Genomic DNA, 15,300 nt, shown 5'->3' with positions numbered 1-15,300 from the left:
TAAAATTTTGCTCATTTTAGTGATCTCTAATTCAGATGAGCAGATATTCAAATTTTATGTTCCTTAGCAGGCTTATTAGAATAACAACTTATTTAGTATTTGGTTAGTTGATTGTTGTTTTTATTTAAGTTCAACATTTGAAAGTGACAAACTGTTTGTAAAATTTCTGGGCATTTGTTTTATCCAAGAAAGTGGAACTAGTTGCTGCTGACCATATTTCTAGTGCATGAAGAACTGTAATATGTTAGAGAGTAGACTGCAGTTAGAATAGGATGAATATTTCTCTCATTCCCTGTTTAGTGAGAATTTTTATTTGTAATTTTAATAAGTATGTATAATATTATATGTATTAGTAGAAAATAGATTTTTCTTCCAACTTGAACAGTATAACATTCTATTACTTTTTATAATTCATGTTCATTCAAATGAGCAACCATTAATTAAGCACCCACTGTGGGCTAGTTACAGTGTCAGGCATGTACTTTAGAAATTGTGTGTATTTTTGTAGAAAAATATAAGTTCTGTTTTTTCTTATCTCACTTGATTATTTCATTGGTTTTAGCAAAGTAAAAATGTGACAAGGAAATAACTGAATCTTTTTTCTTTATAATTTGACACTTTTCAAAGCTTAAGGGGCTTATTAAAAGCTATTTATTTTAATTATACAAATTCATTATCACTTATAAAGGCAAATTATACTGTAGATGTTAGATTTACTTATGTTCTCTGTTTTAATATAGAATAGGAAATTATTTAACGAAGTATGGACTTTACATAATGAACGGCTTTTACTTGCACATTCTTGTTGTGAATCAAGAATATTTGAGCACTGTTTCTTGTTTTCTGTAAATTTCCAATTAATCAACAAATACTTACCAAGCATCTGTCATATGCTAAGCACTCTGCTAGGCCCTGAGGTGAACCAGACTCAGTTTCTACCTCAACAGATTTATAGTTAGTGGGAGTCAGACAAGTATAATCGAACCATTATAATATACTGTAGTTAATTCTTGGACAGGATTAAGAGTATGGTGTGATAGAACTGAGGAGGATCACTTAATTCGATCTTGGAGAGTCAGGGAAGGCTTCCTTGAAGAAGTGAGTGAGCTTGAAGGATTAGCCTGACTGTTGGGGAAAGAAATATTCTTGGAAAAAGCAATAACACGTGCACAGACCTAAGGGCAAGAGATGATAGAGCATGGAAAGAATGTGAATAAATAAGGTGGGTGGAGCACAGAATAGGAGTAAGGAAAGTGAAAAGAAAGAAGTGAGCAAGAGCCATATGACAAAGGGCCCTATGGGCCATACTGCGGAATTTAGCCCTAGGCTTTGAGCATTGGGTTCCAGCGAAGGTATGTTAGTTTGGGTCCTCCATCTATTTTTTAACAGGTGCCAACACAGGGTTAAATATGCAATGATTTTATTAGGGGAAATGACTCCGTTTGAGAAAATGAGGGAGCTGGGAAAGGTCGAGAGATCCCTCAGATTGTGATGCAAGTCTGACCCCAAGTCAAAAGTGAGGACTAGAAGGTTGAATGGAAGTGTCCAGCCTGCCATACAGTCCAAGGCAGGTTTGGGTAAGGCCATTGACAAGGCTTCGAGTCAAACTTGGTTGTCAGGAGAGACTCACTTCTTGCCAAAATGGACCTGCCTTACTGTCTGTACATGCTGTGTTCAGTCAGTGGCTGGGAACAGTCTATGGGACGTGTGAACTTGGGCAATGGATTTCAGAATATAGCGGCTGGGGTGCTTTGTCAGTTATAGTCCTTATAGCTGGAGACCTTTGCGGGGCATTCTTAAGGCCACCCAGAGGAGTTTTCAGAATACATGCATACCTTAGAGATATTTCTGATGTGTTTCCAGACCACCACAGTACAGCGAATATCTCAATACAGCAAATAACATGAATTTTTTAGTTTCCCAGTGCATATAAAAGTTATAGTGTAGTCTGTTACATGTGCAATAGCATTATGTCTAAAAAAACCCAATGTACATACCTTAATTTAAAAATGTGTTGTTGCTAAAACAAAATGCTAACCATCATCTGAGCCTTCAGTGAGTCGTAATCTTTTTGCTGGTGGAGGGTCTGGCCTTGATGGTGCTGACTGATTGGGTGGTGGTTGCTGAAGGCTGGCCTGGCTGTGGCAATTTATTAAAATAAGACAGCAGTGAAGTTTCCTGCATTGATTGCCTCTTCCTTTCACCAATGATTTCTCTTTAGCATGCAGAGCTATTTGATAGCATTTTACCCACAGTAGAACTTCTTTCAAAATCGGAGTCATTCCTCACAAACCCTTCTGCTGCTTTATTCACAAAGTTTATGTAATATTCTAAATCCTTTGTTGTCATTTCAACAATCTTGGCAGCATCTTCAGGAGTAGATTACATCTCAAGAAACCACTTTCTTCCATAAGAAGCAATAAGAAGCAACTCTTCATCTGTTAAGGTTTTATCCTGAGATTGTAGCAATTCAGTCACATCTTCAGGCTCTACTTCTAGTTCTAGTTTTCTTGCTGTCTTTCAAAGTCATTCATGAAGGTTGGAATCAACTTCTTTGAAACTACTGTTAATGTTGATATTTTGACCTTTCCCCATGAATCATGAATGTTCTCTATGGCATCTAGAATAGTGAATCCTTTCCAGAAGGTTTTCAATTTACTTTGTTCAGATCCCTCAGAGGAATTACTATCCGTGGCAGCTATAGCCTTGTGAAATGTATTTCTTAAATAATAAGACTTGAAAGTTGAAATTACTCCTTGGGCTTCAGAATGGGTGTTGTGTTAGAAATGTAAAAAAAAAAAAAATTTCGTATATCTCCATCAGAGCTCCTGGGTGCCCATCTGCATTGTCAATGAGCAGTAATAGTTTGAAAGGAATCTTTTTCTGAGCAGTAGGTCTCAAAAGTGGGCTTAAACATTCAGTAAACCATGTCATAATCAGATACGTTGTCATCATGCTTTGTTGTTCCATTTATAGAGCATGGACAGAGTAGATTTAGCATAATTCTTACGGGCCTTAGCGCTTTTGCAATGACAAATGAACATTGGCTTCAACTTAGTCACCAGCTGCATTAGCTTCTAACAAGAAAGTCAGCCTGTCCTTTGAAACCAGGCAATGACTTCTCCTCTCTCTAGCTATGAAAGTCCTAGATGACATCTTCTTCCAATGAAAGGCTGTTTCGTCAACATTGAAAATCTGTTGTTTATTATAGCTGCCTTCATTACTTATCTTAGCTAGACCTGGATAACTTGCTGCAGCTTCCACATTAGCACTTGCCGCTTCACCTTGCAATTTTGTTATGGAGATGGCTTCTTTTTTTAAACCTTATGAACCAGCCTCTGCTTTCAACTTTTCATCTGCAGCTTCCTCACATCCTACCCTTCAGTAGAATTGAAGAGAGTTAGGGCCTTGCTCTGGGTTAGGCTTTGGCTTAAGGGAATCTTGTGGCTGGTTTGATCTTCCATCCAGACCCCCAAAACTTTCTCCATATGAGCAATAAGTCTGTTTCTCTTTCTTATCATTCGTTTGTTCACTGGAGTAGCACTTTTAATTTCCTTCCAGAACTTTTCCTTTGCCTTCACATTTTGGCTAACTGTTTGGTGCAAGAGGCATAGGTTTTAGCCTATCTTGGCTTTCAACATGCCTTCCTCACTAAACTTAATCTCATATCTAACTTTCGATTTAAAGTGAGAGATGTGCGACTCTTCCTTTCACTTGAACACTTAGAGGTCACTGCAGGGTTATTAACTGACCTAATTTCAATATTGTTGTGTCTCAGGGAATAGGGAGGCTCGGGAAGAGGGAGTGAGATTGGGGAACAGCTAGTTGGTGGATTGGTCAGAACATAAACAACATTTATCAGTTGTTTGTTGTCTTATATGGGAGTGGTTCATGGCACCCCCAAACAGTTACAATAGTAACACCAAAGGTCACTGATCACAGATCACCATAACAAACATAATAATGAAAAAGTTTGAAATACTGTGAGAATTACCAAAATATGACACAGAAACGAAGTGAGCAAATGCTGTTGGAAAGATGACAGCGCTAGATTTGTTTAATGCAGGGCTTCCACAAACCTTCGATTTGTATAAAGCGCAATATCAGTGAAATGCTATAAAACGAGGTACTCCTATATAGAAAAATTCTCAGTTCAGATTTATTTCTGCAAAAGAATTGCAGTGGGAATGGATTCAAGTAAGCTGGTGGGATTGAAGAAAGACTTGTATTAGAAGGCTGTTTGTGATAATACAAGTGACAGGTAATAGGGACCTAAAGATTGTGTTAGTGAGGATAAAGAGTCATTGAGAAGTTCATTTAGGAAAATAGACTGGTTAGGAGTTGGTAAATGAAGAGGTGAGGAAAATGAGGGATCAAGGGTGGTACTTTGTCATCTGGTTGTGTAATTGCGTGAATATTGGTGCCATTCACTATGAGAAACAAATAGGGAATTGATGATTTTAGGTTTAGGCATGTTGGATTGGAAATATTGGAGGGATAGCCAAGTGGAGATACCCATTATGTTAGTTAGATAGATAGGTATATTGTAGTAGTAGCTGCTGTAACATGAAACTAATGAACATATAAAAATTTTAAAACAATAGAGGTTTCTTTTACTCATGTAATGTTCAGAAGGGTATTTCTCGTTGGTAAGCAGTTTTTCTCCAGTCTCTTTTCTTTCCTGGGAGTTCTGCCTTCTTCCACATGTGGACTCCAAGCAGAGCTCCACTGCACCACCCCAGTGAGAGGGGACTAGGTCTGGAGAGGGCGTGTATCCTTCATACCCACTACAGCCAGAAAGTGACCGGTGTTACTTCTGTTCTATTCCATTGGTGGATTCACCTATCTATAAGGAGATTTGAGAACTACTGTCCCTAGCTGAGCAGTTGCTTCCCGGAGACTACTTGATATTGAGGAAGGGAGAACTCACAGGTCTTTGTCAGACAGCTGTATCTACCATGGATTTGAGATCATTAGCATATAAATGATAATGGAAAGCAAGAATGAAAGAGATGATTTAGGAAATGTAAAGAATGGGAAGGAAAGGTTGTTGAGGATGGAACCCTGGGGAATGCTGGCTTTAAAGAAAGGAGAAGGGGAAGAGAAGCACAGAAAGGAGACTGAGGAAAGAAAGCTTAGTGTATTAATGGAAACTGAAGGGGAAAAGTTCAAAATGTAATGTTGGGCTGCATTAAGCAACAGGAACGCTTTTGGTGGCCGACGCATACAGTTTCAGTGGGGAGAATATAAGCAGAGTTGAGGAGAGATCAGAAGTTAGTCTTTTTTTCCAAGATGAAGCAGAGGTTCTCAAATTTTTTGGTCTTAGGACCCCTTTAAACACTTAGAAATTATGGAGGACCACAGAGAACTTTTGTTTATATGGGTTACATTTGTTGATACATACTGTATTAGAAACTAAAACAAAATTGAAAAATATTCACGTAGTAATTCATTAAAAATTCACACTAATAACCCCTTTCATGTTAACATAAATAACATGTTTTGAAATAACTATTTTCCAAGGCAAAAATAATTGAGTTAGAAGACTGGCATTGTTTTACACTTTTGTAAATCTCCTAAATGTCTGGCTTACTTGGAGATGGCTAGATTCTCTTATCTGCTTCTGTATTCAGTCTCTTGTGATATGTTGTTTTGGTTGAAATGTATTAAGAAAAACCCAGTCTCACAGATATGTAGTTGGAAAGGGAAGGTCCTCACAGGCACCCTGTGAAAAGGCCGCAGGGACTCCCCGGGTATTGGGGACCACATTGTAAGAAATGCTAAACTATAGGATTAGATACGTATATGGTCAGAAGGTTAGAATAGTTTTGGCTGTGTTTAAATGTTAATGGAAAAGGAGGTTATAAACAGGATGAAGTTAGAGATAGAGGTAATACTTGGCAAAATGAGATTTTTGAAGATCTTAGCTGACTTAGAAGAATTAGCTTTGGAAGGGAGAGAGTGAGGGACGTCTCAGGATTTTTCACTGAATAATTCCCTAGCACACAGTAAGGCCTGAATAATGTTACCTGTTATTACTGCTCAGGCATGAAGGAGGCAAGGATGGGTGAGAATTTGATTAAGTTTGGGGATAGGTTGGTAGGAAAAGGAGAGTTCCCATCTGGTGAATTCTATGAGTGTGCACACATATACATAGGCATTTACATAGGGTTATAGGAGACAAAGTCACATGCTGAGAGGAAGGAAGAGGTAGGTAGGGAAGGAGTTTAAAGAGAGCAGATAAGTTTTGAAAGAAGAACTGAACAATGAAACATGAAAGGATTGCTGCATATGCACTTTAATTATAGAAGGTCTTGTTATAGAAAAATATCTATTAGCAATTTAAATACATTTGTCACTTTTTAAACAGAAAGCTCCCTTTTTTATCCTAGGTAAATCTCCTAGGTGGCTATTTAGGCCATCTTGATTAGGAGTAACTAACAGGTAACCCAGCTGCTTGCTTCTAGGCTCTAATGTTGTCCTTTTTGGGTCTTTTAGACTCTGTTATCTTCTCTTGGTCAAGTGTGTAGTAGCCACTTTTCTTGGACAGCCAGGAGTCTGGCCCCGACAGGCTGTGTTGGTGGCATGCTTCCTTAGTGGCTGACCCTGGTCTAGGAAGTTTGGTTTCTTCCATTACGTTGTAACTTATCACTAGGTTAGGAAAAACTATTTTTGTACTTACTTGTCAATAGATCCCTTTTCTGTATTTGCTCTTTGTTGTACGCTGTGTTGTTTTCTCAGTCAAGCATTTAGGTGGTTTTCTCCTTACTGCTGGTGCAGGAGAATACTATTATTTTAAAAGTGACTTTTTAAAAGATAAATTTATTTGGCAAATGTCAAATTTTACTGTTTTTTATCTTTAAAAACATTGATTTAGATTAGAAAGGATTGAGCATTTAAAATAATTTTTTTTAAATTGGGAAATATTGGGGAGCAGTGTGTTTCTCCAGGGCCCATCAGCTCCAAGTCGTTGTCCTTCAATCTAGTTGTGGAGGGCGCAGCTCAGCTCCAAGTCCAGGCACTGTTTTCAATCTTAGTTGCAGGGGGCACAGCCCACCATCCCATGCGGGAATTGAACCAGCAACCTTGTTGCTGAGAGCTCGTGCTCTAACCCACTGAGCCATCTGGCCACCCCAAAATAATTTTTACCTTGTATAGTGGAAGCTTATTTTTATTGTTTTATACATATTTATTAGTAAATAGGCATGAAATTCTTACGTTTGACATAAGCTATGACCAGAGGGAAACCATGCCATTTCAAAAAAGGGAAGCCAGCTTGAATTATTCTTATTTAGTTTAAAAGTTTCTGTCCATATCTGTTGGTCTGCTTTTGTGCTGCCTTAGCTCACCTTTTATTCCTGACGCACTGCTGCTTCTCTAACAGCCCTCTTTCACATGTATTTTACGTTTTTGCCATGTAGGTCTTTCACAGTTCTGCAGCCCCAGGCGGGCATTCTCTGAACAGGGTCCGCTCCGCCTGATCAGGAGCGCCTCTTTCTTTGCAGGTTTGCGATGTGCTGTGTGGGTAGACTAGTTGGTGTGCCCCAGTGGCTAGAATGTGTAGTTAAGCTGTGGAAACAAGAGAGTAAATCAGTGCAGTTGGGGAGAGTGTGGTTAAGAAAGTGTTGCATAGGAAGTGCACAAACTTAATTTATTTCCGCTGAGTATGTTCTTGAAGTTTCCAGAAACTTATTCAGTGGAATTGACATTTTCATGAAATTTCAGTTTGTCATTTCTTGTCTCATTATGTGATAATGATTTTAACTTTAGAATTTCAAACTAAATTTTAGTATGACTACTATTATAATCCAGTTGGAATTTCTAATGTGACACTATCTTGTTTCCATGGCTGAGTAGCTTATGTACCATAGTTCACCAATATCTTATTATGATTGTAAAATTTCTGATCTATACTATTCCATAAGAATATTTCTCTTGGAGCTAAGATTTAGATGAACAAGCACCATTATAATTTCTCTATAAAAGACATATATGAGTATATTTGTTTATATCGTTAAACTGATGATTATAGAGTGTGTTTATGCTTTGGCATTCAGGAAGTTGTATCCAACTTCTTGTTTTAATTAATATTTATTTTCCTTACAAATATGAGATATGAGCAATATACATTTATTATAGAAAATTTGGAAAATGTGAAAAACAGGCAAAAAATATATGTTAGCCATCTTTCAGGCAGAAATAACCTCCTTATTTATTTATTTTCTAAACAAAATTGGGATAATAATATTTGAAACCATTTTCTTAAAATTTTTATTGTGGAGAATTTTTAAACATATATTGACATTGGCAGAAGAGTAGCGTGAACTGTCATATACCCATCACATAGCTCCAGCAACGTCATTCTTACTGTTCAGTAGCTTGCTCTATTTTTTCATTTAATAGTATATTGTGAATATCTTCCTATGTCATTGACTATGCTTCTACTTAATTTAGTCGCCCTTGCTTCTTCAGATATACATTATTTTCATATTATATGTCAAATCATCAAAGCTTAAAGCTTGTTCAACTGAGTAATAGCTCTTGGTGTTGGGTTTGTGCCATGCTGTTGAAAACAATAAAGGAATGCAATGAGATGAGCATGATTTAGTTTGCTATTTAAAAGGAACAACGTCAATCTGAATAGCAATATATTTTATAACTGACAGTTTTGTCTTGATTCACAGTTCACAGCAACCCAATGGACATGCCTGGAAGAGAGCTGAATGAGGACAGAGACAGCGGCATAGCTCGCTCTGGTAAGGCCAGGTTCATGTACAGTGTTTATGAGATAGCTGTTAGCTGACATTGATTTTCTTTTTTATCTTTGACTTTATCATTCAGTTTTATGTATGCAGTGTGTTAGTGTTGATATTACAAGAGAATTGTAGAAACAGCAGAGAGGAATGTTTTAAATTAAAACATTTTCATGTTCGCTCTGAAATGTGCCTGGTGGAGCACGGCTTGGATGAATGCACACTGGCTCAAGCTGAGCCAGGATGAGGAAAGGACTGCTGAGTAGCATGGTAGAAGAACACATTTGCTTGTATCTACCTGCTCCTAACTGGAGTTTAATTAGACTGTCTCTTGCTTGGAAAGACTTATGCACTTTGATCTAATGTTATACATATTTCTTTCAAATATAGACTCTCCTAAAATTTGGCTTTTATTGAAACATGCTGGGGATAAAGAAAAAGAGTAAAGCCCAGATTCTGCCTTAAGAGCAGAGTCTACTGAGAGAATAGTTAGGAAAATCATCTGTCATGGTTCATTGTGTGATGCATTCTGTAATAGACCTGTGCCAAGAGGTTCAGAGAAACAGCATCTAACAGCCTGGGCAAGGGCAGGGACCACCAGTGCTTCACAGAGGGATAACACTTGAGTTGTGTCTTGAAAAATAAGTAGATGTTACCCAGGCAAAGGCATGGCAGAAGGACATGCCATTTAAAAGGAAAAGTGTTTGTCAGGGCCCAGAGATCAGCGTAAATGAAAGAAGGACTGACTAATCTTGAATTTTTGTTAGGTATGAGAAACTTTATTCACGATGATTGTTCATGTGTGTTGTCACATTAGATGGCTCTTGGTATTTAAATTGTTTGCAGTTCAATTTTGAGTATAGATGAGAAGTCCAAGCTTACCTGTTGTAATCTCTAGGTTTACATTAGAATAATAAGAATTTTCAAAAAAAATTTTCAGATGCCTGCAGTCTACTCCTGAAGATGCTGATTTAGCCTAGAGAAAGTCTTAGGCATCCATATTTGAGAAACAAAACAACATGAAAAAGTCAACACCTGATTCTGATGGACAGCTAGAGTTGAGAACCACTACTATAATAGGAAAAGTCTGCATCTCTCAAATAATCTCACCTGTCTTTTCTAATTGAGTTTGTTATTTTTGTTCTTTGGAACTAATCTAGGGTATATTTTTCTTAATACTGTTGCTTCTATATAATCTAGAGATTTTGTTTTCCGTGGCAGGAATGCAGGAATTTAATTTTGGAGGTGATAAATTCACATCTTCGTACTTCATTTGATTCAGCTATAAAGTGAAGGGCCTGGCTAAATTGATCTATAAGGCTTCTTTAAATCATTAAAACCATGCATGCTATTTACGTCAATTGTGTATTTTCTTGCAGGGTTAATTGTAATATCATAATTTAGTAAAGCAGCTTTTCCAAATTTAGAGTAACATTTGGTTTTTCACAGAAGCCATACCCAGATTAGTTATACATACCCAGTCTTATCTTAGACCACAAAGTTTTACAATATTAATTGATAGAATGGGGTTGTTTCAAGAAAGTAGTTTAGAATTAATTCATTGGTGGTCCAGATGTTTGCATGGTACATAACGGTCTCCCCTTTATCATTGAATTTGTCAGCGAGAACTCAAATGAACAGATCTTCATAATGTCAGTCTCTTAGTTTTCAGTCCTGGTATCTAAAATGATATATCATGTGGCATGGACCTTTTCATAGATGATGATAATTCTTCTCTGATTTTGGTTACTTTACAAATTTGCAGTATGTAGTGATAATCATGAAGATAGGAATCTAAAATATTGCTAAACAAAAGCAAGTTCTTAATGTCTTTTCCTCTATAGATCCAGTGGGAAGGAGAGAATTCCTAGCCCAAGAAAAAACAGAGCTTTTGGATTGCAGAGAATGGTTTTGGAAAAAGAATAATTCCTACATTTAGGGATTGCAGCAATTATAATTAGAGTGGACTCTATTGGAGTGTGTCTCCCCTTAGAATGCTCCAGAGAGCAGTTTATAGGGTTTACCCTTTTTGGAGCTTAATAGGTATAGTCATGACTCTTATTAAAAGTGGTCAAGCAGTCAGAGGCTTGACTACCTATGCATAAGTGATCCACGAGTACTTTTAAATGACATCTTTAAGTGATATTGAGACACTTTCAAATATAGCTTTTGTTCTTAAAATCCAACTGCTGCATTAAAATTGAGTCACATCATATTTCTTTTAATTTAAGCACTGAGTGTTCAGCTAAGCTAGGGGGCTGTGTCATGGCCAAAGGGATAATGCTTTATTTCAAAGTAGCGTTTTCTTCTGGGAGGTGGGGGTAAGGATGTCAAAGGGGAATTGTCTCAGAGTCTCTTGCCAACACACTGTTAATATATGATTTTTCTTTGGGACCTTGCTCCAATGATATTTTTCTTTTAATGGAAATTTTAGAGCCTCATGAAGCAAACTGGAAAATTTGAGTTACCACTCTTAAATTTGTTAAAAAGAAATTGTCCTTATACTTAGTTATAATTGACTTATACATTATACTTGTTCTTATTCTGACTTCACAGCATCTCTCAGCAGTTTGCTTATTACACCATTTCCCTCTCCAAACTCCTCACTTACCCGAAGTTGTGCTAGCAGCTACCAGAGACGTTGGCGACGCAGCCAAACAACAAGTTTGGAGAATGGCGTATTTCCCAGATGGTACGTTGGAACCTTAAATTAACAACAAGATTGAATAGTTCCTTAAACACAATTTTGTATGATGTTTTTGTTTGTTTGTTTGTTTGTTTTTTTTTTAGAGCCTTGACTTATATTTTGTGTATTTTAAGTCTGTAACTTAAAAACTTTTTAAATATGTTGCATTTTTTTATTGTGGTAAATTATGTATAACATAAAAGTGACCATTATAACGATGATTAGGTATACAGTTCAGTGGCATTAAGTATCTTCACGTTGTTGTGCAGCCATTCACGTCCAGAACTTACTTATCTCCCGAAACTGAAACTCTGTACCCATTAAACAATAACTCCCCATCCCTCCCTCCCCTTTAGCTCCTGGCAGTCACCAGTCCATGTTTTATCTGTATAAATTTGACTACTCTAGATCCTCATATAAGTGGAATCATAGAATATTTATTTTGTCCTTTTATGTCTGGCTTATTTCATTTAGCATGTCTTCAGGTATCATCCATGTTACAGCATGAATCAGAATTTCATTCCTTTTTATGGCTGAATAATAATCCATTGTACTACATACCACATTTTCTTTATTCGTTTATCTGTTATGGACATTTTCGTTGTTTCCACCTTTGGCTATTGTGAATAATGCTGCTATGAACACTGGGTATATAAATACCAGTTCGAATCCCTGCTTTTAATTCTTTTGGTCATATACCCAGAAGTGGAATTGCTGGATCATATGGTAATTCTGTGTTTTTAAGTTTTTGAGGAATTACCACCATTTTACATTCCTACCAGAAATGCACAAGAGTTCTAATTTCTCCACATCATTCCCATTGTTATTCTGTTGTTGTTGTTTTATGATAGTGATAGACATCTTAATAGGTGTGAAGTGGTATCTCATTGTAGTTTTGATTTGCATTTCCCCAATGGCTAGTGATGTTGAGCATCTTTTCAAGTGCTTATTTGCCATGTGTATGTCTTCTTTGGGAAGAAATAGCTATTCTAGTGCTTTGCCTATTTTTAAATCAGGTTGTTTGTTTTGTTGTTGTTGAGTTGTAGGAGTTATTTATATATTCTGGATATCAATCCTTTATCACACAAATGCTTTGCAAATATTTTCTCCCATTCTATGGGTTGCCTTTCATTCCATTGATAGTGTCCATTCCTTTCATGTACAGTAGTTCTTAATTTTTATGTAGTTCAATTTATCCCTTTTTTTCTTTTGTTGCCTATGCTTTGGAAGTCATCCAAGAAATCATTGCCAAACCCAACGTGGTGAAACTGTTATCCTGTTTTCTTCTAAAGTTTTATAGTTTTAACTCTTCTGTTGGGACCTTCATCCATGTTAAATATATCTATAGACTATGAAGCTTCTCCTTTACCCACTCCCTTTATTCCTTCACCTTTGATTTTACACCTGGAATCAAAAGAAGTAACAAGTCTAGAACTGTGAAGAGATTGTATCAGACTCATCTATAAACCTTAAAATTCGGGCATGTTTAGGTTGGTTATGAATTGGGATTATCTATTTTTTAGTGACTGTTTTTTTCAAAGGGTTCCCAGTCTGACTCAAAATTTCTTATAACAATGTGATAATGAAGGAATAGCCAGTAGATTTCTCAAAGATATATCCATCTGATACAGAATTTTTAGGTTTACTTGATAAAACAGCAGAAGACTTTAGCTTGCCTACATTTAATCATCAAGGAGATTAAATTGTGAATTTAGCTATTTTTATATTTCTTTTAAATTAAAAAAAATTTGTTTTTAAGGTCTATAGAAGAAAGCTTTAATCTGTCAGATGAGAGCTGTGGCCCTAACCCAGGAATTGTGAGGAAAAAGAAGATTGCAATTGGGGTAATCTTTTCATTATCCAAAGATGAAGATGAAAATAACAAATTTAATGAATTCTTTTTTTCACATTTTCCTCTTTTTGAAAGCCACATGAACAAATTAAAAAGTGCAATAGAACAGGTAAGCACAGTCATGTTGTTGGTTTGTTTATATCCCTTATTTTCCTTTGAATCTTACTCTTTTGTTGAAGCATTATGTTTATTCACTTGGCAGAAAAATTGACAGGCACCAGGCAGGTACCGAGTGCTCTGGAAGATACAACATAGATTTCAACTCTTTAAGACACGTACTGCCTAATAAAAGATCTAAGGTCCTTCATCCATTCGTTCAATAAATCAATAATTGAGGGCCCATAATGTGGCAGGCACTGTTCTAGCAAGTAAAGATAAGATGTGAAAAAAGCAACACTCCTAAGCTCATGGGACAGCAAATAAACAAATGAATAGATAAGCTATTATATGGGAATAAGTTCTGTGGAGAAAAATAAAATAGGGAAGGGTTTATAAAGAATGATGGATGAAAGGATTGCTCATTTTTATAGGCTAATCTGGAAGGCTCCTGATAAAATGGCACATGATTCAGAGATGCGAAGGAAGTGAGCTACAGCATCTGAAAGAAGAATGTTCAAGGCAGGGCAAAGGTCCTATGTCTGGAGTAAGCCTGATGCTTGAGCAGAAGTCAGGAGGCCAGTGTGGCTGGGGTAAACTAAGACAAGGTCCTATATGGCCTTCAAAGACACCATGGTCAGAGCACTGGCATTTACTCTTAAGAAAAAGATGGGAAACCACTGGAGGGTTTTGAGTGGAGGGATGGCATTATTTATGACGATCACTCTTACTGCTGATGGAGAACAGATTTCTAGGAGCAAAGGTGGATGTTGCGGGACCAGTTAGGAGGCTGTTGTGATAATCTAGGTGAGAGATGATGATACTCAAACTAGTTTAGTGGTGGAATTGGTGAGAAGTGGTTGGCTTCTGGATATATTTTGAAAATAGAGCGAATGAGATTAGCTGGTGGACTGAACTGGAGTGTAAGAGAAAGAACAATAGAGGTTGACTCAGTTTTCATTTGAGCAGTAAGAAGGATGGACTTGCCAGTACTAAAATGGGATGCACAGATGGTGGATGATGCACAGATGGTGGACGAAGATCAGGAGTCTGTTTGAGATGCCTCCTGGACATCCAAGTGGTCATATGAGTATAGAGTTTAGGGAAAAGGTCCAAGCTGGATAGTCACCAAGGTGAAGATGATATTTAAAGCCATGAAATTGACTGTGGGAGAGAAGAGAGGCGCAGATATTGTAGGCCTGATTTGTGGAGCATTTCAACAGTTAAAATTTGAGGAGAGGAGCCTGAGGATTGGCCATTCAAGTAGAAGGAAAAATAATAGAGAGTGCTTTTTTGAGGGAATCCAAGTGAAGACAGTATTTTAAGAAGGTAGGAGTAATTAATTGTGTCAAATGTTATTGATAGTGTATATAATAAATTTATGTAAAGTAAGAAAATTGTGACTATAAGATAGAATATAAGGATAACTAAAAATGAAAGCAAGCCAAGTTTTTTTTAGGAGTTTATAGGAAAAAAAAATAACTTTGTATTGGGAAGGTGTTTTGTTTGGACTGCATCTTAAAGGATGTGTAGGATTTTTTTAAACATAAAACTTTGGAAATTGTATATAGTAGAATAGCAAGAAAAATTGATATCCTTGCCACCCAAAGATAATTCATTAACATTTTGCTGAAAGTCTTATCCAGGCCTTTTCTATACATGTTGTACTTTTGCTTGATGGGGATTGTGCTGTGTCCCTATTGCTTTAATTATATGCCTGTTGTTAAAAACTCATCATTGTAACATACATATTTCTCATGTCATTATAAATTGTTCTTAAATATATTTTTAGTGGCTTCCCTCAGTTTAAGTAACAATTTTTCTGTTAGACCATTTCTACTTTCTCACAATTATAAAGTTCTGAATCCCTGTGACAATATGTGGAAGGGAAAAGAATGCAGAGAGGAGATGGC

General features: G+C 36.7%; 1 protein-coding gene across 2 annotated transcripts in view; it reads left to right on the top strand.

Annotated features, from left to right (window-relative positions):
- The window catches only part of FNIP1 (folliculin interacting protein 1), a 114,577-nt gene that overhangs the window by 63,543 nt on the left and 35,734 nt on the right, over positions 1 to 15,300 (top strand). Inside the window, exons 7-10 of one of the 2 annotated variants that reach the window (XM_019756042.3) lie at positions 7,422 to 7,505; positions 8,685 to 8,756; positions 11,310 to 11,445; positions 13,199 to 13,400. In XM_019756042.3, the coding sequence (XP_019611601.1) occupies positions 7,422 to 7,505; positions 8,685 to 8,756; positions 11,310 to 11,445; positions 13,199 to 13,400 (494 nt within the window). The remainder of the gene's footprint in view (positions 1 to 7,421; positions 7,506 to 8,684; positions 8,757 to 11,309; positions 11,446 to 13,198; positions 13,401 to 15,300) is intronic. The other variant, XM_019756043.3, reaches the window with a different exon arrangement.

The sequence above is a fragment of the Rhinolophus sinicus genome, chromosome 5 (genome assembly GCF_057876585.1).
Source record: "Rhinolophus sinicus isolate RSI-liver-muscle chromosome 5, RSI-T2T, whole genome shotgun sequence".
Taxonomy (NCBI): domain Eukaryota; kingdom Metazoa; phylum Chordata; class Mammalia; order Chiroptera; family Rhinolophidae; genus Rhinolophus; species Rhinolophus sinicus.
Note: the sequence above shows the minus strand (reverse complement) of the source record. Positions and strands in the feature narration are given on the sequence as shown.